The 26,715-nt window shown below is 42.7% G+C and overlaps 1 protein-coding gene across 5 annotated transcripts; it reads left to right on the forward strand.

Annotated features, from left to right (window-relative positions):
• The first annotated feature begins 312 nt into the window (after nt 1-312).
• Nucleotides 313-25,607, forward strand: cep131 (centrosomal protein 131). 5 transcript variants are annotated; one of them, XM_030754551.1, is made up of 31 exons: nt 313-468; nt 587-643; nt 2,348-2,544; nt 2,631-2,725; nt 5,897-6,008; nt 7,673-7,800; nt 8,189-8,293; nt 8,495-8,674; nt 10,482-10,599; nt 10,719-10,835; nt 11,095-11,287; nt 11,593-11,687; nt 11,790-11,909; nt 12,025-12,214; nt 12,310-12,404; nt 12,503-12,682; nt 12,796-12,987; nt 13,634-13,771; nt 13,852-13,977; nt 14,351-14,467; nt 14,623-14,652; nt 15,023-15,125; nt 16,385-16,586; nt 19,264-19,371; nt 19,745-19,862; nt 20,000-20,074; nt 20,654-20,796; nt 21,330-21,507; nt 21,659-21,855; nt 23,205-23,265; nt 23,365-25,607. In XM_030754551.1, exons 3-31 carry the CDS (start codon nt 2,359-2,361, stop codon nt 23,434-23,436), a joined length of 3,774 nt encoding a protein of 1,257 aa, XP_030610411.1. In that variant the 5' UTR covers nt 313-468; nt 587-643; nt 2,348-2,358; the 3' UTR covers nt 23,437-25,607. The 5 variants fall into 5 exon arrangements, with proteins under 5 accessions (XP_030610411.1, XP_030610408.1, XP_030610409.1 ...); XM_030754548.1 differs by lacking the exon at nt 587-643 and adding an exon at nt 2,206-2,308 and having other exon boundaries at nt 2,396-2,544; XM_030754549.1 differs by lacking the exons at nt 587-643; nt 14,623-14,652 and adding an exon at nt 2,206-2,308 and having other exon boundaries at nt 2,396-2,544.
• The last annotated feature ends 1,108 nt before the right edge of the window (nt 25,608-26,715 follow it).

A 26,715-nucleotide genomic window follows, 5' to 3' on the forward strand; every position in this document is an offset into this window, starting at 1 on the left:
GTTGAAGCAGGTTTATGGAGCTTATGGCTCTGTTAAAAGGAAACTTTATCTACTCGGTTAGCTCACTCTCGGAGGGCCTTACTATATAAAAGAGCCATGTGGACGTTATTTTCTAATAACTTTGGGAACATATCTTTTTTGCCTTCACGCCTCCTTTTGCACTGTCAACCAAACCGTGGTTTGAGACGCGCCCCCCTCCAATCGCCCTCAAATATGCGCAGCGGACAGACTTCACTGGGCAGCCAATCGGGTGCAAGCATGAAGACTCTTTATATTGTTTTCTTCCAATCAGAGACGACGAGGGGCGTCGATTATCAGTGTTGTTGCCACAGCGATGATGTTGACGCGTTATATTTGTGCTGTGAGTCAACGGAGTACTTTCACTGGTTGTCGGAGGATTGTGTTGGGGATTAAATAACCGTGAGTCGTCCTCAGACTCCTCAGCCATGGTGCCATACAGCTTTTAAAGTAAGTACTTAACGTTGACGTTACTGCCTTCCGTTTTTAGCTGCTTGATTGGAGAAACGTTAAAGAAGTGAGTTGTAACCAGACTATTTTAATAACAGCCGTATTTATTTCTGTGCAGCTGAGCCACATCAGGACTGGATTACAGCTGTTAGCCGAGCTTGTCTGCAAGTCCAAGGCAATGTATTGATAAATAATTTTGTTTTAATGCTCCTTTAAAGGCAAAAGAGGCCGATTTTCACAGGTTTGGCCAACAGGAGACCGAGCTAACGTTAGCTAACGTTAATCTGTGGGGGGTTTATTTTGCTTCAGTGTAACACTTGATTTAGGCTTCTTTTTTGTGTTGGGACGATTGGCTAACGCAGCTAACAAATATACACCTGCCAAATTGTCCGGAGCGAGCATAAAGAAAGGTAGACTTTAACAGAACAAGGACACCGCATTTTCATGTCCCAGACAACCTTTTATTTATAGTTTGACCCTCGCAGATTACATGATAAACAAGTAGCCGGTACATACTTTGAGGTTAAATGGCCCGGACCCGGACCAGCTTATAATGGTAAATAGACTGTAGTCAACAGGATTTATGTAAAATAAAATGAAGAAATGACCTGTTTTTGCAAGTCTCTTTATGACTCTGCATTATTGTATCTACATTATAATCAATCCAGTACTTTTTGGCGACTTAAAATATCTTTTATAGAATTGCGATGTTATATTTGTTGCCATTTCTGCAGCCTGCTTGGCCAGACCTGTGTGAAAAAAGGGCATTTTTAATGTCGATGCCAGTTTTTACCCTTATAAATAAAGAATATATAAAAGCACTTTGTGAAGAATGGTCGCAGCTTCTACCTTGTGACAGGAATGTTGTTTCTTAATCAGAATGACTTCATATCATTCATGAAAGAAATGTTAGACATGTTTTGCAGATTTTAGCCCAAAAAGTAATTTACAACAATTTAAAAACAACCAACCACTTTTTTGGCAGACAATCACTTTACTTGACTGTTGGTGGAGAATCTCAGGTGAGCACTTGTGGCTGGGACCAGAAGGCGTGTGCTGATTAGAGGTGTCATTAAAGGTTTGGGTGGGTCACAGGAGATTTTCAGATTCCAAAGTGGAAGGTTGGGAAAACTGTATAAAAATAAAGGCACAGACACAGACATCCAGGTGAATAAAAATGGAGTGAAACTAGGATTTTTTTAAACATTTTTTTAAGGTAAAGTGAAATTAATATTTTGCTGATGTTATTCTACTTACATACAATCCAGCTTGCATCATTTTTGTTATTAATGATTGATTTCAAATTGTGGAGGCATGAGCTCTTTTTTTGTGCTTCTGAACTGGGGCATTTATCCATTAAGCCTGCAAATAAGCTGGTACTGAAAGAGAAGAGAGTTGTGTTCAATTCCAAAGTGAGTCTGTAATCATAATCATAACTCTGCTTAAAGGTAGCGCTGGTAAAATGGCTGCATGACCTCAGACACCTGTCTCCCCTGTTTGGATGGGTGTTCTGGAACGCAAATTTCATTATATGTTTACATATTTTTCATTTTTACATATCATGGTCATCACCAATAGCAATATACCCCGACACTCTACTCTTATGTAGTAATGCTGGAACAGGAGTGCATCTTAATAATAAAATGCAGTTCTCACACTTTGCAAAGCCATGAACTTGTTTGTGTTACATAGTCAGGTTCAATTGTTTAGACTGTACATCTCTCTGTTTTTGAATAGTGAGTGGTGTTGTTGGTTACCATGGGAGACAAAGCGGTCAGAGGAAAAAGTTGCTGTTACTTCCTTTATTGTTGTGGTTCACACTTTGAGTCTCCGGGGAGTGGTATGTGTGGTTCATTGTGTTGATTTAACTGTATTCCAGGTTTTTAAAGGATGCATACAACACGCAGTCCTTCGTCCATCCCCACAGGTGTCCCAGGAGATGCCCTGGATCTCAGCCTGTCAGGCTCCCCGCTGTCTATGTCCAAAAGGCCCAGCAGTGCGTCACCAGGGAAATACTTCTCTCGCTCTGTGTCGGTCTCTGTGGCCGGCGACAGCAGAGGCAAACGCAACACTTTAGTGAGTCACAGATAATCAAATCAAAATGTAGGAGTGCGTCTTTCTCAGTTCTTCACATAATGTCTTCAGTCATCTTAAATCTGCAGAGTGACACCAGCCTTGGCAGCTCCCGATCCATCAAGAACTTGAGGCGGTCCAACAGCACCACGCAGGTCAACCAGCAGGCCAACATCAGTTTAAGGTGCAAACATACATTTTATACACACCAGAGCTGTGTTCTGAGTTCAAAACATCCAAGATGTCTTTTAATTATCTGGCTTCACATCTGCTAACATCTGCAGTCAGATTATTAACTTAATAAATCAACCCAGCTTTTATCAATCTTCACATGAAAGGGACGTCATTGGCAGTATCTAACAGGCAGCACAGCGGCTGAGTTTACAAAAGAAGATGACCTATAGTATTAGAAAATATGTCGAGATTAAACGCATAATACAGACTGACAGTAACTCAGAGTATGAGTATGTGTGAGAGGAAACTTAGAATATTAAAAACGCTGTGTGAATGTATGTGGGTTTTCCAGTAAGACTGGAAAAGAGCTACTATATTAATAAAGTTCAGTCAATTTGAACCAGGATGAAAAACTGAATCTGTAAGTTAACAAACTCCTCAGAATCACAGCTCTGTCAATAAGATTAAAAAAAAAAACGCCATTAAATTAATGTTTAGATTTTAGCCATTCATTCATTTTAGCTGCAGCCCCAGTGGTGCTGAACAGTCTGAGGGTAAGGAATAAAAATAAAAACAGAATTCAAATATAGACTTAGCCTACATACAAATTTGATATAAGGTCCACAAGTAGGTGCCCTATTTGTACTGTTACTTATTACTTATAGAAGAATAAAATTTATTTTAAATTGTTTGAAGCCAACAGAAAAAAAAGTTTCTCCTGAGAATTTAGAGGAGGAAAAAGATGTTAGACACTCTAAAAAAAACCCAAAAAACTTTAGACCCTCTTCTATCCACACATTGAGGTCTGAGGGCTCCTCCAGGAATGGTGATGTTATTTTCTGGATAATTTACCACAGCAGTGTACAGCAGTAAGAATCACCTTCATAGCACTGAAAACCCAGTTAAACCTGGAGTTGATAAACAGCATGCCCTGCTCCATAGTACAGTAATAACACACTGTGAGGGTACAGCATTTGCAGGCTTGATTTTATTTTCCCTTATCTCTGACGTTGACACACTGGAGTGTATTCAGAACATTTTGTACTGATACACATACTCTCCTAATCAGCCTCCCTCACAGGCTTCATTAGATCATCAGATGATCGTTCGACTAACACACATGCTTCTGAAATATGAAGGACTTGTTACGTCTTGGATAATCTGCCATCTTGAAACCATGTGTGCGTTTTAGGAACTGTCTCTTTAAACCAGAGAGTCTCTCTTCAGTGAGCAACAGCTGGCAGTCCTGAAGCTCCAGCAGCTCAGACAATGGAAATTTTGGCGCGCCAGCTCCTGCATGATAAGGAGTGGAGGGGTGCCGGGTGGCTGTTGCAGGGTGCAGGGACTCGCTTTGTCCCTCATCACAGGGGGAGGGCTGGGACCTCTGGGGTCAGGTTACCCCCTTCCACCAAGAGACAGTGAAAGGAGAAGAAGTGTGTGTGTGTGTGTGTGTGTGTGTGTGTGTGTGTGTGTGTGTGTGTGTGTGTGTGTGTGTGTGTGCATGCTGCAGTTCTATTGTGTAGCAGCTGCAACCCCCCCCCCCCCGACACAAAGCTGAGGGGCTTTATATTTAAAGACATTTAAACACCTCCCCACCCTCCAAAAGTCTCCAGAGTCTTTTTAGGGCTGTCATTGGGTCACTCACCACCCCTATCCCTCTCTGTTGCTTCCTCCTCCTAAAGCAAAAAGTGGAGGAATGTGCAGTCTGAATAGTGTAATCAGATTTCTTTTCATTGGGCCACCTGGTTTCACCCCCCCCCCCCCCACCCCTCACAGACACACACGCTCATTTATACACTTACACAGACAGAAACACGAGCAGAGGCCAGGCCAGACAGGAGGTCACCCTACATCTGTGCCTCACGACAGACGGCTCGGTGCATAAAGCTATTTAAGGCTGCATGATGAGCTGTGGGATCAACATATGCATACATTTACATGGAATCCATAGCCTACCCCCCCCCCCCCCCCCCCCCCCCCCCCCCCCGACAGTCAGCTGCTGCATATTGAATTCCAGTGCTTGGGGCTGTAAGAGAAAGCGATGAGACCCATTTCTGCAGCTGTCATTATAACATTTATCACAGAATCTCCCACTAAAAGCCACAGCTCACATTTCTGCTTTGTGTCACTGCTGAGCCACCCGGATAGTGCTCTCAACTGCATTTCATTACATTTGAAAGAATTTTCTTCCTCGTATCAGCTCTCGTGTTAGATTTTAAAAAAAAGTTCAACCAAATTGAAAAAAACACACAAAACAGTTCTCATCTTCTAAGCTGTAGATAGTGGAATTATAGAAAAAAACAAAACCATTGTTCAGTTTTTCAAATTTTTTTTTTACCACTTCTCTTGTTATGAACAACCTTTAAACATTACAGCTCTCACAGACTAGCATGCTTAGCCAGGTATTAACAGCTCCACATCACCACAAGGGAAGCTGTGTGTGCAATAAAGACATTTCCTTCAGTTTTTTGGTTTGTTACGAGTTTATTATCATGAAAATGTAACCGGTTATCTAAGAGCAGAGGTTGTCATAGTTTTGATGACTGAAGTTAGGGACCCAGCGTGCGCCAAGGGATAAAAAGCATCCATCAAACAAAACAGTTCCCAAAGTAATCATTTATTAAACATTGCACTGCCACAAAGCTTCCCAAGCAGCCTGAGAGAACCTGTAGGCTGGCCGTTATATTAATAACCTGACAGGTGTATGTCAGGGGGCACACCTTGACAAAGTAATCCAGTAGTGTAACACATGTAAGCTGTTTTGGAGCTGTACTTAGGCTGCAGGTGCTTCTTTAAAATGTGAAGCAGACAGATGCTTATTGTCAAAGTGGCTCAAATGAATGCAAATACCTCCACAGTGTAACAGCCTTCCTCTCTGTCATCTTGCCAGCTGACCTTAACAAAGGCACTGACATGTCATTAGGGCTGATTATGTTCCACCATCTAACAAGGAGTCAAAGGGAGGCAGGAATATGGCAAGTGTGTCAGTGATTTTCTTTTTAGTTGTCACAACAAAAGTAACAGTAGCAGTAACTTGTCATGTTACAATGACAAAGTAATGTGAGTACTGCTTTGTAACACTTCTCTTCTAGTGGTATCCTTCCACACAGATGGAAGGATACCACTGAAGCATAGGTTTGTGGTTTTGGTCTAACTTGCAGCTGGTTCGTGTTTTCCTCAGTCAGGGCCAGAGTGAGGACTACTTGGCCTTGTTTGACAGCAGCTCTGATGGACGCAAGAAACTGGCGAGCCTCAGCAAGACCTCACCAGACAGAACCACGTGGAACATCCTGGTATTTATCATCAACCTCACTGTCACTGTGCCATCGTAGCTACCACATCTGTTTCCCACAGATGTGGTAGTGGAAGGGCTTGCATATGCACCTATATGTGTGGCTCTTATTACAGCTTTCTTAAAATAATTGTTTAATATAGCTTCTAGTAGGTTTCTCTTCTGAAAAAGTTTTATTTTCTCAAGTACATTTTGGTGACAGTAGTCCATGTTCTGCCATCACTACCATCACCAACTGCAGTTCAAGCCAGTGGAACTGAAGCATGTTCAACCAGAATTTCACTGGAGAAGCAGCTAATTAATATCAAGGGCTGCCATAATAACAACTTAGCTAACACTGCATGAGATTGGAGGAGCTGGAGTTAACACATTAGCAGTGATGGGACTTATAAGGATTGTCCAGTGCTTCATCAGCTGTATACGGCATTGCTCTCTCTTAGACAGATTAAAAAAATACCAATAAAAATGAGTGGGATGCTCAGGAAACACTGATATCCACTTGGTAAGTTGGATGTCAATAGCCAGTTCCAGGTTCAAATTCTCCTTCAGTTCCCAAAATAAAACAAACACTGAGAGGGGAAACTGGTCCATCAACTCCAATAAAATGCTGGCAAATGGACAGGCACCTTTCTACAAGTCTCATTCACCCAGTCACATACACATTCATACAGTGCTTTTATCTATTTGTATCTATTTTTTATCTACCTAACATTTGCACACACTCATGCTCCAATGGCTGCATTGGGGCAATTCAGAGTTCAGCATCATGCCCAAGGATACTTAGACACATGGACTGTAGGAGCCAGGGATCAGTCTACCAACCTTCCAACTGGTAGACCACCTACTCCACCACTTCAGCCACAGCCACCCCCATAATCAGTGTGGTGTTCACCTGTTCTCCCAGGTGTCACAAAGTTTAATGTCCAGGCATCCACGAGGATGAGTATTTACAAGGTTTAGCAGATGTAGACATGTGCAGCTGTGGTGACCCCTTGTGAATAAGTTAGCAGCTGAAAGCAGCTTTTTTAGCAGATGTAAAAATTAGCTAGCAGGAAGTTAGCTGGTTGACGTCTACAGACAATAAACCATATTCTGACTGTATTTCTAAAAAGCTAAAGTATACAGCACTGATATTACCTAACTGAAAACTAAATACCAGTGACATTAGGTGCATGTGTTGGATTACTCACTATGAAAAAGACATGATCCTGAACTCTTGGCATTCAAACATTTCTTGTGTGGAACACCATGAGCCCGTGGGCTGTAGCCTGTACTCTGAATGTTATTTTTAAAGCATAATTTAAAGACATACAGCACATGAAGAGCACTTATTAAAACCTGAGGGCAAGAATGATTCAAAACAGCAAAGCTCTGCAATAAGATCCTCATCCAGTGCAGGAGAATCTTGGATCTGGAACCGCTGTCAATACGTTATCACTTAACAACCTTCAAGTCATTTCAACAATGCTAAATAGTCAAAGTGTGCTGCATTTAACCATGTTTAACAAAGTCTTTGTGTCTTTCCAATAATGCACAATAATGTACACTTTTCAGCATGTTGGGGTTTGCAGTATTTCAGGGTTTCTCTGGAGCTTGAATGACCTGAATAACTGAGAACCTACACAGAAATATTTCAGGGTTTAATGACTGTTTTCTGTGTTTAAGGATGACCAGCCGAGAGCTTTCCCACTGCACTCAAGCTCCCGCAGCACCGGCAGCGTGGACTCTCCTACCAGCCTGAAGAAACGAGAGCCTGGCATTGCTCTGGCTGCCACCTTCACCGCCAACAACAGGTGGGCCTCATCTCACACACATCCACACACACACACACACACACACACACACACACACACACACACACACACACACACACACACACAATAGTCCAGGTGTCTTCTTGCTGCATTCGGAATGTTTAGCTGCTTCTCGTGTTTCATACGTGTTGATCACAGCAGCTGATACTGTCTTCAGAAAATTCCACCTACACAATAATTTTTCTTCCATGAAATATGTCAGGAGGAAAACAGCGTGGGCTGAATTTGTAATAGGATAAGAGTCTGTGTCATAGTATATGCCAGTTACTTTAAAGCCTGTTGGAGGATAAAGTGGAGGAAAGGTGAGTTGTCATTGTCCTGTGATTTTTTTTTTTTTTTTTTTTTTTGTTTTGTCATTTTTCACCAGGAGCAACAAGGGAGCTGTGGGTAACTCCGTCACCACCATCTTACACAACAACTATTCTGAGAAGCCGCTCACACCTAAGAGCTCCAACCAGAAGCCATCCTTCAAGTATGTCCTGAAATGAAACAGCTGCTCCCTCACACAGCTTCAGTGACAAGTCATACACATTCTTTACATTCAACACTGGCACAGTCAGTTCACAGTATAAACACATTTAATTAAAACACTTTCATTTGCAAATACATGAAACATCTTTTTTTTTTTTTTTTTTTTTTTTTTCATTTTCCTTTTTTTTTTTTTTTCTTTCAGTAACATCCTGAAGGCCACAGCGAATGATGAGGTGTCACTGGAGAATGGTTCCCTCACTAAGTCCCAGAAAAATTTCTCCTCTGCCTCCCTCGCCTCCAATAACAAATCCCCAGTGTCTGCTCAGCATGGCAGCCCTGTCCTGCTGCGGAGGAGGGAGGTGACAGAGGAGGAGGCTGAAAGGTCAGACCCACAGAAGAGTCTTTCCACTGTGTGTATGTCAGCTGTTCTGTGGTTTTCAGTCTGGTAACTTTCTACCTCTCAATACTGGCAAAACTGAAGTTTGGCCCTAAAACCCCAAGAAAGTCACTGTCTAATGAGACACACTTACCCCTTTTCCACCGCCAGAGTTCCAGTGCTGGTGCCTGTACTGTTCCCAGAAGAACCAGCAAAAAGCTTAGTAATGGACCTGCGTTTCCACCGCACTTGCGAACCGCTCCTTTACGTACGAGTGTGGGCGGGTCCTTGTCTGGACACGGAAGCCGAAGAGCGCAAACGTGGGAGAACACACTCCCCTTTCTTGTGCTGCGAACACATTTTAAGGTCCAAACCAAACTACTGCAGCATCTGTGTGCAGCACAGAGGTAAACACAGACACAAAATACGAGCAAGATGACAAGTACGCACTTTAGCCTCTTTCCCACCAACAGGGTTCTGGAGCCGGTGCCTTTATTTGAACTGTTAGGTGGGTTTTTCACCGCAGAAGCACTCTGTGCTCGGCCGAAAAACGGGTTCAACTCCGGCCCCGCAAACTAGCTGGTCTCAAACCAAAAACGCGTGACAAAAGCGGCAGAAGGGCGTGACTGTGCCGTCTCAACATCAACATCAACATGTGTATTACATGAGAAAAGCGAAGCGATTTTCACAGCTGTGAATTAGGTTGGGCTCTAAGGCTGAACTTGCTGCTTTGTATCAGTTCATATCACAGATAAAAGGACACAAAGTGCGTACTTGTCGTCTTGCTCTAATCGCTGTCTGTGTTTCCCTCTGTGCTGCACACAGATGCTGCAGTAGTTTGGTTTGGACCGTAAAACGCATTTGCAGCACAAGAAAGGGGAGCGTGTTCTCCCACGTTTGTGCCCTTCGGCTTCCGTGTCCAGACGAGGACCCACTCACACTCATATGTAAAGGAGTGGTTCACAGAAACGCGGTGGAAATGCGGGCCGGTTCTTAAGCGTTTCACCGGTTCATTGAAACCAGCACTGGCATGAGCACCGGCTCCTTGGCGGTGGGAAAGTAGCATTTGCGTCCTTTTATCTGTGATATGAACTGATACAATACGAATACCTTTATTAGTCCCACAATGGGGAAATTACAGTTAACAGAACACCCATCCAAGAAGTACAAACATAGAGACAAACACAAACAGGGGGGGCAGGTGTCTGAGGTCATGCAGCCGTTTTACCGGCGCTACCTTTAGCAGGAAAACAGAAAGAGATACACTGGGATAGGTAGGTTCAAAAAAATCATCTCGTACTGTGTTTGTTATGAACACCTTACAAGGTTCCAAAAAACACCTCAGCAAAGCAGTAGCACATTTAAAGCCTGGAGAGCACTAGGGTGGGTAGGGGAGGGGCTGCCAGCAACAAGTTCAGCCTTAAGACCCAACCTAATTCACAGCCGTGAAAATCGCTTCGCTTTTCTCGTGTAATACACATGTAATAGAAAACTATGTTAAGCTGGCAGTCTCGCCCTTCTGCCGCTTTCATCACGTGTTCTTGGTTCCAGACCAGCTAGCTTGCGGGGCCCGAGCATCGAGTGCGTTGGTGGTGGAAAAACCGCTGAACGGTTCAAATACTGGCACCGGCACCAGAACCCCATCTGTGGAAAAGCGGCTCCTGACCTTCAGTCTTGGACCCAGTTTTGACCACTTCTCCTCTTTTGTCTCTTTTCTTTCCCATGTTGTGAACTTATACTCTTTAAATATAATTAAAGTGAATTGTTAGTGTTCTGTCCTGTGACTGTCAGCACTTCTCTTGTGTATTTGCAGGTTTATTCAGCAGGTAAACCAGGCTGCAGTCACTATTCAGCGCTGGTACAGACACCATGCCAAGAGCCGACACACAAAGCAGGCAGCACTCAAACGCATCCTTGCCAGTAAAAGAAAGGTATGTGCCTGCGCCTGCAGGCTGCCTCATGGGTCACCTTTTCTTCTCCATGGTCTTAACTGGTTTAGACTTTTTCTTTTGCTCCTGCACTGACACCGTCTCCATCTCTCCCATTGTAGGAGTGGGAGGAGAGAACAGAGGAGGAAAGGTGCCTGGAGCAGCAGCAGAAGAAGGAAGAAGACAGGAAACGGATTCGTGAGGAGAAGGCTCGTCTTGCCCGCCTCGCTGCCATCAAGGTACTCACCTCAAATTACAATTATTTTCACTGCAGAAAGTTGGGAGACTGAACAAAGTACAGACTCAGATAGCTTTAGTCTTGGATGTTACATTTCCAATAATGCAACTCTGAAGCCTGTTTTGTTGGACTTTCATACACGTATGTAGCAGAGACATTCTTTCAAAAATTCAAGTAGCTTTATTGTTGTTGTGTGTCATGGGTGCTGCAAAGTTTTATCATCAACATTACATTAGTCTCCCTCTGGTGGTCTGTTACAGGAGCTGCAGCAGAAAAGAGCCCAGAGGGCTGCAGAGATGCAGCACATGCCAGAGGTGGAGCTGGAAACCTTGAGGCAGACCGTTGTGGTAGGACGAAAGAAACCGCCCAAGATTTCTCCAATCAACAAAAGTCCAGCCTCACCGAGCAACAACAGCCCGATGTCACCCACAGACATCAAAACCAAGAACACAGGTCCAGATGTTTTTCCTCATTTATCTCCAGCTGTTCCTGAAGCCATTACAGGACACAGGGCCTTATTTTGATTAACAAGTATTATAGAAAGTGGTTTCTAGTCACTGAAAAATCTCCTGGAGGAAACTTTATGTACATAAAACATACAGAGTAGAAAGTCTGGGTTGTCATTGTGTTTTTATTAAATAGCTTTATTAAATAGCTATTTAATAAATAGCTTTATTATACAGCTACCTGCATTCTTATGAATAAACATGAATAATGTAGCAGCAATATGTTTACTGATGAGTTATTTGTTTCCACAGACTCCAATTTGAATGTTGTGGCTGACACAGGTGATCTGACCTTCAGAGCCATTTCCCCAACTTTATCCAATCCCAGAGGCTCTCGGTGTTCCCAGGTCCTTAAATCTACTTTTCATACTTCCCCACTTAGCTCTCCATGTGATCGATTCTTTGTCTTCATTTTCATGATATTTTAAATACATTTTTTTTTTTTGCAGGAGGACCAAGCGGAGGAAGAGATTTCCCTGGAGCAGCATCAAGCGAGCGACAGGAAACTAATCCGTAAAGATGGAGGTCTCCTGGCCTGCCTCACTGCCCCCCAAGTGACCACATCTAATGTACGTACTTTGTGTTAATTCCGAATTTAAATGTAAATATTCCCTGGATTGTAATGCTTTAAGTATTTCTCTCTTTAAAAGTTATCCTTTGTTTCCCTCTGGTGGTGCGATGCAGGGGCTGCAGCAGAAAAGAGCACAGCACGCTGCTGAGACACATGCGCTGGAAGTGGAGCTGGAAAATTCGAGGCAGACCAGTGTGGTAGGACGCAAGAAAGTGCCCAAGATTTCCCCGACAAACAAAAGTCCAGCCTCTCCGAGCAACAACAGCCCAATGTCACCCACAGATGTCAAAACCAAGAACACAGGTCTGTGTCTGTGTCCCCAAAACACCTTTTTGAGACTAAAGCTATATCAAAGGTACAGTTGCATAAATAGTGTTGCTTTGGCTTTGTTTTCACAGACTCTAATTTAAACATTGTGGCTGATTTGGGCGAACTCAGCTTCAGAGCCATTTCCCCAGCTCTGTCCAATCGTAGAGGTTCTCAATGTTCCCAAGTAAATAATGAAACCGTTCTTATTTCAGCATAAATTTCCAGTTATTAATTCTTGTATCTGATCATGTTTTAAGCATGTTCACTCTCTCTGTGCTCTAGGAGATTCTGCAAAGGTCAGTGAGTGTGGAGGACCAGAGGCAGGGAGGCTTGTCCAGTAGGGCTCAGTCTAAAACCACCCTGAACGAGCTACTGGACACCCTGAAGCTGTTAGAGGAGGAGCCGGAGAGGCTGTCAGAGCCCAAGTGCTATCACAAAGAGAAATACGCCTGGATAGATGAGGTCAGTACTCATTTACTCGTTATGTAGTACTAATCTTTAATCTTTTTTCTTGTGAGAAACATTGTAAATTAATGACGCTATGATATGCTATGGTAATCTATATCTCATTAAAGGATGGGGACTTGAACTCTTTGACTACTGATAACCTGGAGCGTCATGGCCAGCTGAGCCACCACCCTACGCTGCCAGACGGGGGCGCCTTGCTCTCTGAGGCCAAGCTGCAGAGCATCATGAGCTTCCTGGATGAGATGGAGAAGTCAGAGCAGGAGAGACCACGCTCGGTCACCTCAGGATCACACAGAGAGGTCAGGGACTGAAATATTTAGTGTTTAGTTTGGTTTAAGCACCACAGTGTCATTCATTTAGCAAACTGACAGAAATTGTAACTTTTTGACCAGTCTTGGCTGTTCAAACGTTTTGGTTCAGAAGTCCTTGACATTCCAGGGACGCTTTTAAAATGGTGTGCCTATACCAGAATCAATGAGCCTGTTTTGCCTTATTTAACAGAAATCTAGGAATTGTTTTTGGGTCATTAGAGAAACAACACACATACATATACATTTCATCATTATTTTTTTATATATATATATATATAAAAAATAAAAACATTGTTATCTTGGTTAAAAAGTCATCTTGCTAAAATGTCTGCCACATGTTTTGCTGTGTTGCGATTGTGGATTTTGTTTTAGCTAAACCAGCCCTTTAAATTGTGGTTAGATGCTCTCTGAGTCAGTTGGCCCAGATTATGTTAATCCCATCACTGTATTTTCTAAAACTAAAAGGTGGTGTGTTGGTTCCTGTAAAGGTAGCGCTGGCAAAATGGCTGCACGACCTCAGACACCTGTCCCCCCTGTCTGTTGTTTGTATTTCTCTTGGATGGGTGTTCTGGAACACAGATTTCATTATATGTTTACATATAATGACAATAAAGGCTTCTTGAATCTTTCTCAGGCTGTGTTGTCTGAGGAGGAGCTGGCCGGTGTGGAGCAGGTGTCGGCCACCGCTGCTGAAGTCACCAGCTCCATGATGAGGATCAAACTGGAGCTGGAGGAGAAGAAACGCACCATCAACATGTTGCAGACTGCTCTGGTGGGAAGGATTAACACTCGATACTGTTTTTGAGCCCTTCCACCTGCTTTAGATGATGACATTTGTTTCATTACTGTCAGGCCCAGCAGAGAGAGCTGACCATAAGACATGTGAAGGAGACCGAGAAGGAGCTGAGCAGGAACTTCCAGCTCCAGAAGGAACAATATGAATCCACCATCCAGAGACACCTCACCTTCATCGATCAGGTCATTTAGTTATTCATTCATATTCACAGCTGTGAAACCAGTATTTATTTTTGATGAGTGGTGTTCAGGATCTGTGGACTGATTTTCTGCACTATTCAACTTGTTGTGGCATATTAACTATGTTTTAATATCATGTGACTGATTACATCTTTGGCATAGAAAAGTAAATGTAATAACGGTGAAAAGCTTAACATTTTATTGGCTGCTGGTCCAATATTTTCATAATGGTGATAAAGGCCTCAGTGCTGGTTTGGTTGCCTGGCCCCAGCAGAGACACAGAGCTGCTAAACAAGCTCATGTAAGTCTTTGCAGTCTTGGATGCTTCAGTGGCTTCTCAAACATAACAGTTCTCGCCTGTTTGATTTTCCTTTAGCTCATCAATGATAAAAAAGCTCTGAGTGAGCGCTGTGAAGGAGTGGTGGGAGAACTGAAGCAGGTGGACCAGAAGTACACCAAGAAGATCACACAAATGCAGGAGCAGCATGAAATGGTGAGTGAGCAGCAGATGTCTTCTGCCTTTGCTTTGCCTCCTGTGTGACTGTATCGGGCTTACTTACAGCACTACTTTTGTTTAATTGTCTCTTCTTCTTCTTTACTGTTTGATTCTGTCCTCGTCTGTACATCTGTTTTGTTTCCCGCTTTTAGGTGTGGCAAATTCTCGGCCCCTTGTGTGAGGTAACTTTTTCCCTCTTCTAACCCAGTCATCTTTGGCACAGCCATCTCCTCATCTTCTTCCATTATTTGTCATTTCATTTGCCCACCCCCACACCATTTTTCTTGGCCAGTCTGTCTGCATGTGAGTCTTTTTAATTTATCTCAACATTCACATTAAAAAGTTGACAGTCTTTCCCAAGGTTTTCAGCCCTACTTCTCCTCTTATTACCTACCTTCCACCATTGCTCTCCCAGTGTCAAAAGTCACCTAAAAGCACCCTACTTTGTTCAGTAGTACAAATATTGTACTGCTTGTGTATTAGTTTCTTGGTGGTGCTAAACTGTGGACCATAGGTTTACCCTCTCCCCTTCCTGACTCCCTCCCTCAACAGGAGATCAAGAAGTTAAAAGACCTGATGAGTGCCACAGAGAAAATCAGACGGGAGAAATGGATTGATGAGAAAACCAAGAAGATCAAAGAGATCACAGTCAAAGGTAGTGCAGCCAGAGCCTGGAAATCTGAGATTACATCGGCTCCACCAAAGCTCAGTTCAAACGAATGAGGACAGGGTGAAGGATGCCACCCTGTTTCAATTTATCAATGACAATTTTGTTCACATTGTAAAGCTGCTGTAGTCGAACAGCGCTGCAGACATTTTAATCAGATATTTAAGTTGTTTGAGGCATGTTTAAAAAAAAAAAAAAATATTGGTGCCACCTTTACTCATTGGAAACAAAAAAATGCTTAGATTTCAAATGAATCACTGTTTTCTGACAAAACGTATGAGACTGTATGATGGAATATATAATAGGTCGTTGACTTATTTCGCTGACACAGCTGCTGCTTTTTTTTGCAGTACTGATTTTAACTCAGACCTTTTTACTTTCCAGATCTTTGCAGCTTAATGTTGCTAAGCACTTCAAAGATTCCTTCTGGTTATATCACACAAGGGCACAACCAAAAAGTTTCATGAAAGCAGCGCTGCATTAAATAAAATCAAAGCAAATGCATAATGAGTCTAATGCTGTTTCATTAGATTCCAACAGAGGGCGCTCCACTGTAGGTGAACACGAAGTCCTTTCTTTTGAACTTGAAGACCAAAACTAGTGAAAGCAAAGCTGGAAAATATTTGAGTTCACTCGTAACAGCCACGTATAACTTTATGTGAGCTAATTAAGAACTTAATACAACATTAAAGTAGATTGTTTAATATAAGACAACTTTATGTTCAATGTGGTGTCCTCTAAATTTGGCAAAAAGCTTTTTTCTAATAAAAATGTCTCAGCACAGATAATCTGGGGCCTGGGGTAAAATGATCTGCTGTGTCTATTTGCTTCATGGTGTGGCCCTTCACTTCCTTTAGCTTAGTCAGTGTCTGGAACCAAATGTTGAATTATATGCTTAAAAGTGGTGTTTATACAGTCAATCGCTAGTAAATAAACTAAGTAATATAAATACAGCAGTAATTCTGTATTTATCTTTAGATTAAGGGCAAAATGAACAAACAGTTTCAGTTTGCAGAACGTGGCCGTGCTGTTCCAGTGTTCCCTGTCTGCTGGGAGCTGGTTCCATGGAAAATCTCAGCCAGAGCTGATGATGTGTGTGTGTGCAGGCTTGAGAGACCTGTTTGTATTTCTCTCCTGGTTTTGCTTCTACTTGTAACATGTTCAGAACTTTTATTTAAAAACAAACTTGTATATTAAAATGTCCTGTCCAGAACATGAACCTTTAATTCTTACTCCTCCCCCCTCAGGCCTGGAGCCAGAGATCCAGAAGCTGATCTCTAAACACAAACAGGAGCTGAAGAGGCTGCGGACTCTCCACGAGGCTGAGCTGCTGCAGGCAGACGACCGTGCAGCCCAGCGCTACATCCGGCAGTGCGAGGAGCTCCGCCAGCAGCTGGAGAGGGACAATGAGGAGCAGTGCCAGAGAGAGAGGGAGCTAGCCAAACAAAGGTGGGCATGTCACAGTATGAGGGGGGAAAAAAAAAAAAAAAAAAAAAAAAACTTCAATGCAATAATGTTTTGGGATAGGCTGCCCTTCCTGAAACATTAGTACTTTGAGGCTTTTTTTTGGATTAAATTTTGTGCTCTGTGTGGGTTTTAAAAAAAACAAAACAAATGCAGGAATAAAAACATCTGATGTCAGCAACTGACGCAGCACCTTCAGTCAGAAAAAGGACAAACGCACAGGAAGCAGTTTCAGAGTCGAGAGCCCATAGTACATCTGTGGGCAATTATCTTCAAATATCTTAAAGTCACATTGAATAATGCAAGGCCTTAAAAGTATTCAATTATCTTGGACTCAGTTTGTATGAATGACTTTTCCTGCTCACTGTGGGCCTCCCAGTGTTGGGTGTAACACGTTACTTTGGAGCACATTCAGTAACTTGTATTACAGAGATTCAGAGGCAGATAGAACAAATCAAACATGCCTTTTTCTTCTTGCATTTGTGCTAAAAATCAGCAGATTTAAATTTGTGCAGGGAGGAGGAAAAAGGTGAGGTACTTGAGCAGCGCAGGATATGAACATTACTTTTATTTTACTGCGTGAAAGGACAAGAATACTAACAGCTCAGCTCTGTGCAAACATCTGCACAGACAGCATGCTAACACAAAGCTGGTGAGAAGCCCAGAGTGGTCTTTAGGCTGACTGTATGCTGACCCCAGTCCAGCAGCCAGATCCTGAACTTCATGTAACAAAGGCAGCAGTCAGGCTTGTAGAGGCATTGTGGTGATGGCTTTATTTTCAGCTTTGCTTTGTGTTCAAACTTAAACACTAAAAGGCAGATTGTATGCACTGATGACTACACACCTGACCATGATTGGCCTACTTAACTTGAGTCAGTATATTCAAGTCAAGTCAAGTTTATTTATAAAGCACATTTAAAACGACGTTGACCAAAGTGCTGTACAAGATCTGTAACCCCAAGGACTATACTAAATAAAAATAAAAATATATAAATAAATAAATAAAATAATAAAATAAAAATAAATAAATAAAAACATTAAGAACAATAAATAACATAAGAAAATTAAAAATTAAAACGTTTAAAACAAGTACCATAAAACAATCATCTAAAAGGAGGTAGCACTGCAGCCAAATGCCAAGGAAAAGAAATGTGTTTTTAATAGAGATTTAAATGTGTGTATCGTCTGAGCTGTGCGGATATGGAGAGGTAGATCGTTCCATAGCTTTGGTGCTGCTGCTGCAAAAGCTCGATCACCTCTCTGTTTTAGTCTAGTTTTAGGCCTCTGTAAGAGCAGCTGGTTCGATGACCTCAGAGCTCTTACAGGGGTGTGACAGTGAAGCAGCTCAGACAGATACAAAGGTGCCAGTCCGTTTAAGGCTTTAAAAGTAAGCAATAAAATCTTAAAATCGATTCTAAAACGGACAGGGAGCCAGTGAAGGGATGACAGGACTGGGGTAATGTGTTCATGCTTTTTTAAACCGGTTAAAAGACGAGCTGCCGCATTCTGGACTACCTGCAGGCGGCGCACAGATGATTGATCTATGCCAAAGTACAGAGAATTACAGTAGTCCAGGCGGGAAGTAATAAAAGCATGAATAACTTTTTCCAGGTCCTGCTGCGGACCTATTCTCCTGTTATTTGATGAACACACACATTCTGTATTGAGTAAATTTAATCCCACTTAAAAAAATGGTTAAAAACTTTTTTCAGTCCTGGAGATTTCCACCAACATATGCAAGAAAAGCCCTGCCAATGCAACAGCATCATTAAAGCCTTTATAGTTCTACTGATCCTTTCAGGCTGCTTTTAGATGGGTTAGCTTACACCTATAAAAACATGTCAGTGCTTCAGTCCTGCACCGAGTCAGTGTTGGCCCAAGGGCCTAAATTCTTGGAATTCACTGGTGGAAATCTTTAAGATTATGGAAAATGCAAACTTGAAACAATGGAATTTCACTTAGTACAATAATGTGACTTGTTAAAGTTAGGTACTTTCGTCAGTGTGCTGACGCAAAGAATAGTATATTTTACTTACCTACTATGTCAGGGATCCTCAAGAGCCATTGTCCTGCAGGTTTTAGATGTGTCTCTGCTTCAACACACCTGAGTCAAATATAGAAGTCATTAGCATACTGAGGAGGTAATTCAGCCATTTGATTCAGGTGTGTTGGATCAGGGACACATCTAAACCCTGCAGGACACCAACTCTCGAGGCCTGGATGTGAGGATACCTGTACTATGTATTTCCACTGCAAGGCTGGTCTTAAATTAAAGTCCTGTAGACATCCTGCTAAGATGACCTTTGATCATAAAAGTTTGTTCTGCATGAATATTTTTGGAAGTGTTTAAATGACAGAAAGATAAAAATAAAGATTTAGGCTTTTCATCATATAGCTCATGCCAGAAACACACTGGTAGAAACTGGTGACACAGGCTGGTGACCTGTGGAGGTGTACTCTGCCTCTTGCCCTGTGACAGCTGGGATAGGCTCCAGCCCCCCCCACGACCCTATTAAAGAGGATGGATGGGTGGCTCTCAGCAGTGGTTTCTCAGACACCTGTTTGCTCTGTCAGCTCGTTCTAATTGTTTTTATGGGCTTTTTTGCAGCTTCTGTGCCATGAGTCACATGTAGTTATTTGTCTGTTTGTGTGTCTGTGTCAGATATGAGAAGCAGCTTCAGGAGGAGGAGGTGTCTCTGCAGCAGCAGCGGAGGCGTCTCTACAAGGAGATCGCTGATGAGAAAGAGAGGCTGGCTCAGCTGGCTGCAAGGTAAGGTCAAAGGTCAGGACCACATGTCTATCAAGGGATATCTTTATAGGATCCCTTTCCAAATAACACATCTTTAGTAAGTCAGCTGGTTTTTGACTTATGGTGTAAATCAGGGATCCTCCAATCCAGGCCTCAAGGTCCGGTGTCCTGCAGGTTTTAGATGTGTTCCTTGATCCAACACACCTGAGTCAAATATAGAAGTCATTAGCAGGACTCTGGAGAACTTGACTGCATACTGAGGAGGTAATTCAGCAATTTGACTCGGGTGTGTTGGATCAGGGACACATCTAAAACCTGCAGGACACCGGACCTTGAGGACTGGATTTGAGGATATGGCTGTCCTCCTTCAAAGCTGTTTGTGTTTGTGCAACAGGCAGCGTGCCGAGCTTGATGATTTGCGGAGACAGCTGGAGGAAAACAGCTCTCTGGCTGGACGAGCCCTCAAAGAAGAGCTGGACAAGACCAGGGAGGAGCAGGAGAGGAGACATCAGGTGAGGACTGTGAACACATCAGACTAACATTAAGGATCTTCAGGATCTCCAGACCTGCTGTGAATCAAATCTGTGTGTTGTCAGCATCATGAGCATCCATCTGAAAGTCTCACACTGAGTGTTATTTGTGTATTTAGGTGGAATTGAAGGCATTACAAGAGCGTCTGGACATTGAAAAGCAGGCGTGGGAAGAAAACTACAAGAAGAAAGAGGTTTGTTGCCTTAAATCTGTGTAGTATTGTCCTGTATCTGCTCTCCCTCAGTCTTCATTTTGAAGTGTGACTACTGAAAACGCTAAGTGTAAAGTATTTTACTAATGGATGTGTAGATTTCTAGGTCATCCTCTCCTTCATGTGGGGGGAAAAGTCCCTTCCCTTTCCCGTTTGTGTATCACTTTCAGGAAGCAGCATTGAAATGTGTGGCCCATGTGAAGAGGACAAAAGCAGAGCTTCTTTTTAACGTTTTTCTATTTTGTTTCAGCACAGGCAGCTGGCAGGTTTCCAGCTTTCTGGAGCTGACCTCCACCCTGCAGCTTTCTGATTTAACCCTTTTACTACTACAGGGGTCAAGGCCAGCAGTGACCCCTGTGGTAGTAGATTACCTAGTAGAAGGATTAACGTAACTTTGATCAAGCTTACAACATGTGGATGATGCTGTGGATTTGTAGGAACATTGTTGACAGTAGATAAAGAACTAAAAAGGACACAACGACAGATGAGTCTGAACCGAGTGTGTTAGATTTCAGTTTTCCTAGTGTGGAGCCAACAACAGGCCTGTTTCTGTGTCCACAGGAAGCATGGCTGCTGACGCGTGAGCGCGAGCTAAAAGAACAACTGCGAAGAGAGCGTGACAAAGAGATAGAGCTCGCCATCTGGACGCTGGAGGAGGAGACCAGCAAAGACAAAGAGGAGTGTGAGAGGGCTGCAGAAAACAGGTGTGTGCGTGGGCGCCTCTAAGGCGAAGACATGGCACTTAAAGAATCCTAAATACAAAACTATGGGAGAATTCCCACCCATCTTCCCAAAGACACCATGTGCTGGATTCCTCTTAACTTCCAAGACATTCCAAGTGTCACAATTTAAGGACAATTTTTTTCTTTTTCTTTCTATAACTCTGATCATCAGCATCATGCGATATATCATAGTTTCAATAAACTGCACCAAATTAATGTCTGTGATGTAGAGGAACAAGCGTTGGTACCCTGGATGCTTGATCTTTTTTCTGAGTCCATTCTGGGTAAACTTTCAGGGGTCAGATCACCATGTGGGGACAGGTGGCTGCTCAGAGCAAGTCGTAGCATATGAATGGTCTCCATATTTAGATGGCAGGCTCATTTACTAGCTGTGATTTCCATCTGGTTCAAGATCATCTTCTAATGTAAACATCCTTTAATTGTATTTAATTTTTGTTCGGGAATAACAATATACCAAATGTCACTCAAGTTTGCATATTGCATTCCGTTTACAGGCTGAAGCGTGTGAGGGAAAAGTATGAGGCTGAGCTGAGAGACCTGGAGCGCTCTGAGAGGGTGGCTGTGGAGAAACAGCAAGAAGTGAGGAAGCAGCAAATGGAGACGGAGGGAGAACTGATCAGACTGCAGGCCATGCTTAGACAGAAAGAACAGGAGGTTGAAGAGATCACACAGGTAAGGTCATCACTCAGAAAAGAAAAGGCTGAGGGTTACACATGATTTAAAATTGTTTGCCATAAAATACATGTACTAAATAATGAGAAATAGACATAGAAATAGGAAATATGATTTAGATATATCCAGTTTCTCTGACTGCTCTCATCAGGCAAGGGACAAGTTGGCAGAGGAGCGCCGCAGCCTGGCAGAGGTGATAAGGCAGGAGTTTGCAGACCGCTTGGTGATGACGGAGGAGGAGAACCGCAGGTTGAAGGTGGAGGTATCAGAAGTCCGGGCGAGGATGCGGCTGGAAGTGGAGAGGGTCACACGGGAGAAGGAGGAGGAGCTGGCTGAAGTACACCAACGGTAGGAAACAAAAACAACAAAATGATGTGAATAACATGAGCTTTATTTTTTTCAACCCCTAAAAACCTCATTAAATTTCAAATATCATAATTCTCTACTGAAACAGCCTTTAACTACTTTTAATTAGTATGGCTCTGTTGAAACTGGGAACTTAAGTGAAGCATGGAGGGATGAAATGCTGCATCCAACCCAAGTCCTTCATTTTACATGCTGTTTGGGATGACCAGGAGAGTTAGGGGAGGTCTCATTTAAGTTATGCTGCAGTCTGTTCAGCCATTGTTGTTTAATACATCAAATGAATTACTTAATGTGATTTATTGAGGTGATCATTATGTGTGTGAAAGTTAAAAACTGTCACTAAGTCACCATTCTTAGCCATCTATCAGTGGATTTAGGTCAGCAGCAGTTTCCAAACATTCAGTCGGTATTGTTAGAGGTGCAAAGAGGAATGTTGGCAAACAGCTTAAAAGTGCACCTCAAACTTAATGAAAGGTGGAAACTTACAGTAAGCAGCTCTGCCAATGCCAGTTTGTTTAAAAAAAAAAAAAAAAAAAAAAGTGAAACATGAGTGGGATGGAGGGTTGGAGCGACTCTGAAGGTGACCTGATTAAGGTCAGCATGATGTTCAGTGCGTTCAGGGTCCTGAACAGAAAGATGTTGAACCTGGCTGCAACCCCAGTGACATCCAACACTGATGCAGGATGTTAATGTCTGTTTTTCAGTTCATCAGAGTAAGTAGATGAGTCAAGTCATTCCTAGGAAGCTGGAGCTGACTTTGTTTAAAGACGCAGTGCCACATTGGAACGGGAAAGGACCGGCACATAAGCTGCTACCACACTACTGCCTAAATTATCACCTTATTATAGAAGATAACAAGGCTCCGTTTCCAGGTTATCCTAAACATCAGGAAATCTCACTAAGGCGGCAAACACTCCTGTTGTCCTGTGCTTCATTGTAAGGGCGTTACTTTTATTCATGTAGCACATTTAAAAACTGCAGGAATTGATCCAAAGTGCTTTCCAGTTATGATGTTAGTATAAATGTCTAAAAATATACAGTTTTTGTTTTATTTAAGTGATGAGCAACAGAATCTGAAGAAACTGCTCATTAGAAACACATCTTGAAGATATAGTGTAGAGGAAAGAGGTAAAACATCTTGAAGAAATGGGGAGTTAAATTTCAGCACCTGCTGGTGAAAGAGTTCAGTTTAAGGGGAATAATTACAAAAAGCACCTTTACTAATTTAACATGTTTCAGCTCCTGTGTTTGGGAATTAAAATGAGCAAATCCAAACCTATAACCCAGAAATGTCCCAGTTCATTAACATCCTCTCGCCTGTGCATTACCAGAGTGAAGTCAGCCATCTTGAAGAAGGAAGAAACAGTCAATAATCTCCGGAAGCAGCACGAGGTAAGACGGGGGCGCAGTCTGTCTGCCAGAGCATGAATGAAATACAGTGATGAGGAGTGACTGACAGACATGTCTAAACGCTGCCCTCTCCTCTGATAGGCTGCCCTGAAGAGAGCGGATCACCTGGAGGCCCTGTGGGAACAGCAGAGGAAGCAGTTGCTGGAGAAGTGACTGACAGGAAGTGCAGGTTTCATCTCTCTGTGGACCTTTTCATCAGTGCCCCCCCCCCCCCTTGCTCCAGGCTCCAACAATTGTGATACTGGACCTCTGGATCCTTAGAAAGTTGAACAAGTGACTGAACTTTGCCCTACCTCACTTTGAAAATACAAAAATTAGTAAATGCACTGTATAACCCACCCCCTGCCCACACTTCTCCAGCCATGAAGGAGCATATTGTGTTGGAACTTCATTTAAATGCCAGAGACCAGGTGGACATCCTACTGTTTGTTTTGCGTTTGTGAATGTACTTCCTCTTTCCTCTTCCTACCTGGGGAACATTCCTGTTCCCCACAAATGTGCTACTCCGAACAGTTCCAGATGTTTCTCAACCAGCCCAGGCCTGCGCTGTTGTGAAGTGGGACATGGTGGGGGTTGTTCGTCTTTCTAGAGGGTCACTCATCTCATCTGAGCTGTCAGCATCAGAGCTGACGCAGAGCTTCTGCCCCCCTTTTTTTTTTTTTTTTTTTTTTTTTTTAAATGAGTTGAGTCATGTGTTTTTTGTCCCAGCAGCCCCTCAAGGCCAGCACTAATTACAGGATCCATAACCTCCCCCCTCTTCAATGCAGTCCTGCGAACAGCTCTAAACACTTTGTTTCTTATGTCTTTAACCAAACTTGAGACCTAATGAAGCAGTTTTTGGAAACATACTAACACTGGTTTTAGACCTGCTGGGAGTTAGAAAGCTTGTAAGATGTTGTTAGAAAGCGCTTGGAGACATGTAGGCAACTTAAAGGAAACCGAGCAGAGGAAAGAAGAACGTCTGACTGGAAGCTTGTGGTCAGATGATTGCAGAGTGGCTTCTGAATGTAGGGAAGAAAAAAAGAGGATCGGGGTGGAGGAAAGGAGGAATGTGCATAGAAAATGTTTATAGGATTAGGAAAGCAGAGCTGGGACTGAGCAGTGTGGTTAGGTGGATTTAAGGGGGCACAAAGCATGTGACCAGGCGCATGTTTAGAGCCATGGCTTAAGAGCCTGTGAAGAAAAGCATCAAATTCAGCAGGGAAAAGGGTGCCCTGACTCAAACACATGTAGCATCTGAGTCTGTGTCTTCAGACACTCTTCTGGTTCACTTTTTTTTTCTTTTCTTAATTTCTTGACCCTGAAGCTATGTCAAAGGTCCTCTCAGATGCAGAAAGTCCTTGAGGGAAACATTGCAGTCAGGGCGGTTCATAGTTCGAGTTAGGGAGGGCTGGGGCAGCTGTAACAAGAGTTTGTTGCCAAGAGAAACTCTAAACCTGGAAGTAAGGCCTGTTATTTAGGTACAATATGACGTAACAGCAAAGGCCCCCACAGCCTCCAAATTAGACCTCAGATGAAAAAAATATTTATTTTTGCTTCTTTATTTATTTTAGTACTCATACTGTCTGTAGTGTAATTGGTCCACAGAAAGGTCAAAGATGTGAAGCAAGTTGTTCTCAACCCTTCTCAAAACAAACTCTTTTATTCCTTCTGCGAGGAACATTTAAGCAGTTCCCAAGTGTCATGTGAGACCATAACCGGTCCATTTTTAGTCTATCTAAATACAGTACGTCAGGTTTTTTCTGACCTCTAAGTTGTCTAAGCCACAATGTGTGAAATGTAATCTGCCAGGAGCCTGTTGGTTTAATGTAGCTTCAGTTTGGTCACATAGTTAACCATTAAACCTAAATCGATGTCAGCACTCCCTGCAGAGCACAGATAAAAGAAGATGACTCCCATATTGCTGGTTGATGTGTCACACGGTCGCTGAGCTCCACTGTGAGTCAGTCTGGAGGCCTCGAAGCTGCTGCGGACAAGGGCAGCTGGCCTCGGACCCGACAGGGGCAGCGATGTGTGAGCTGGCATTCCTCACGCATGCCCATCCGACAAGTGCCAATGAGCCTTTCTTTTGTGTGTTTGCGTGCCACCACTCCTCCCCATTGTGACCTGAATTGACCCTGGTGGTGTCAGATAGACCAACAAACACATGCACACATTGACTGCAGCTGTATACAAATCATTCCAGCTCTCTTCTGTTCAGCATTTCGGCATCTGTAGCTCTTCAACGCACTATAGTTTTGTTTTATTTTAGACTGTTTTTTTTTAAATGATTATTCAATATGATTCTTTGAAAAACTGTGAAGAGAATAAAAAGCAAAGACTGTTTGGAAGACACCCTGTGTTCCTCGTTTCTGTTCGCTGTGGGGAAACAGTTGTTTGCTTGTTTCTGTCCTCCGCCCTCCCATCATGCCTCTCTCTCTCCCTCTCAGGCCATAACTCATGAGCAGGAGATGAAGAAGTGTCAGACACTCTGGAGTCCAGATAATGAGGCAAAATTGTTGTTGGTTTGGAGCTTGAAATGATTTATGGATGCCTTCTAAATGTTTAATTACAGAATGTCATTCTTGAAACATCTGTAAACTAATATTCCAGCTGTTTGTCATGAATAGTTTAGTAATTACTTTCCCCTCTCCTCTCAGCTGCTTTTGTGGACATGAGTTAAAACCATCTTGGGGATTTTTCAGCCTCCACAGCTGGAACCGAGTGTGCAGAGCTGACCCACTTATTCTCCTCTGCCCTTATTTCCTTTCACCCATGGTGTGGTGTGGTGTGTGTACTGAAACTGTTTTCACTTTTAGTTGTGCATTTCCTGTCTTTTTACATAAGAGGCAACAAACTGAGAGGCATGCTATCATTTCTCCCTTTGCTTAATTTTGGTTACATTTTTATTCCAAAAATGTAACCAAAATTTGGACTACAGAAAATTAACTTAAAATAAATATTTTAGTCAAATTTGTCATCGTGACTGATTTTACTGAGACTTTGTGTGACTGTGGGTCAAGTTTGGATTGACACCAGTGGCACAAGTGCCGAACACCAGTTTTACCATCTTAAAAAGATTAACACTGAAACTGATAAAAATTCAACTGTAAGGAAATATTTTTAAGCAAAAACTAAAAATGAATCTGAAAATGTTCTGAAGCTCAACTGAGATGAAAACAAAAACTTAAACTTAAATAAGTGAAAATACAAAAGCACTTCATAACTGGCCTCAGATGCCTGGGTCATGTGGGAAATTTAACTTTAAAAGCTTATGTTTGAGTGCCATGTCTCTCGCTTTTACAATGTCTCTGATTTATAACCTCACATGGTCAAAGTTTTAAGTGTTCATTGGTTAGGAATATCTGAATGTTAGAACTGTTTGCAGCTGTGATACAGAGTCAAGAGAGGATTTAACTGAGTAAGCTGTACCAGATACTTGTGGGCATGAAG

The sequence above is a fragment of the Archocentrus centrarchus genome, chromosome 19, assembly GCF_007364275.1.
Source record: "Archocentrus centrarchus isolate MPI-CPG fArcCen1 chromosome 19, fArcCen1, whole genome shotgun sequence".
Taxonomy (NCBI): Eukaryota; Metazoa; Chordata; class Actinopteri; order Cichliformes; family Cichlidae; genus Archocentrus; species Archocentrus centrarchus.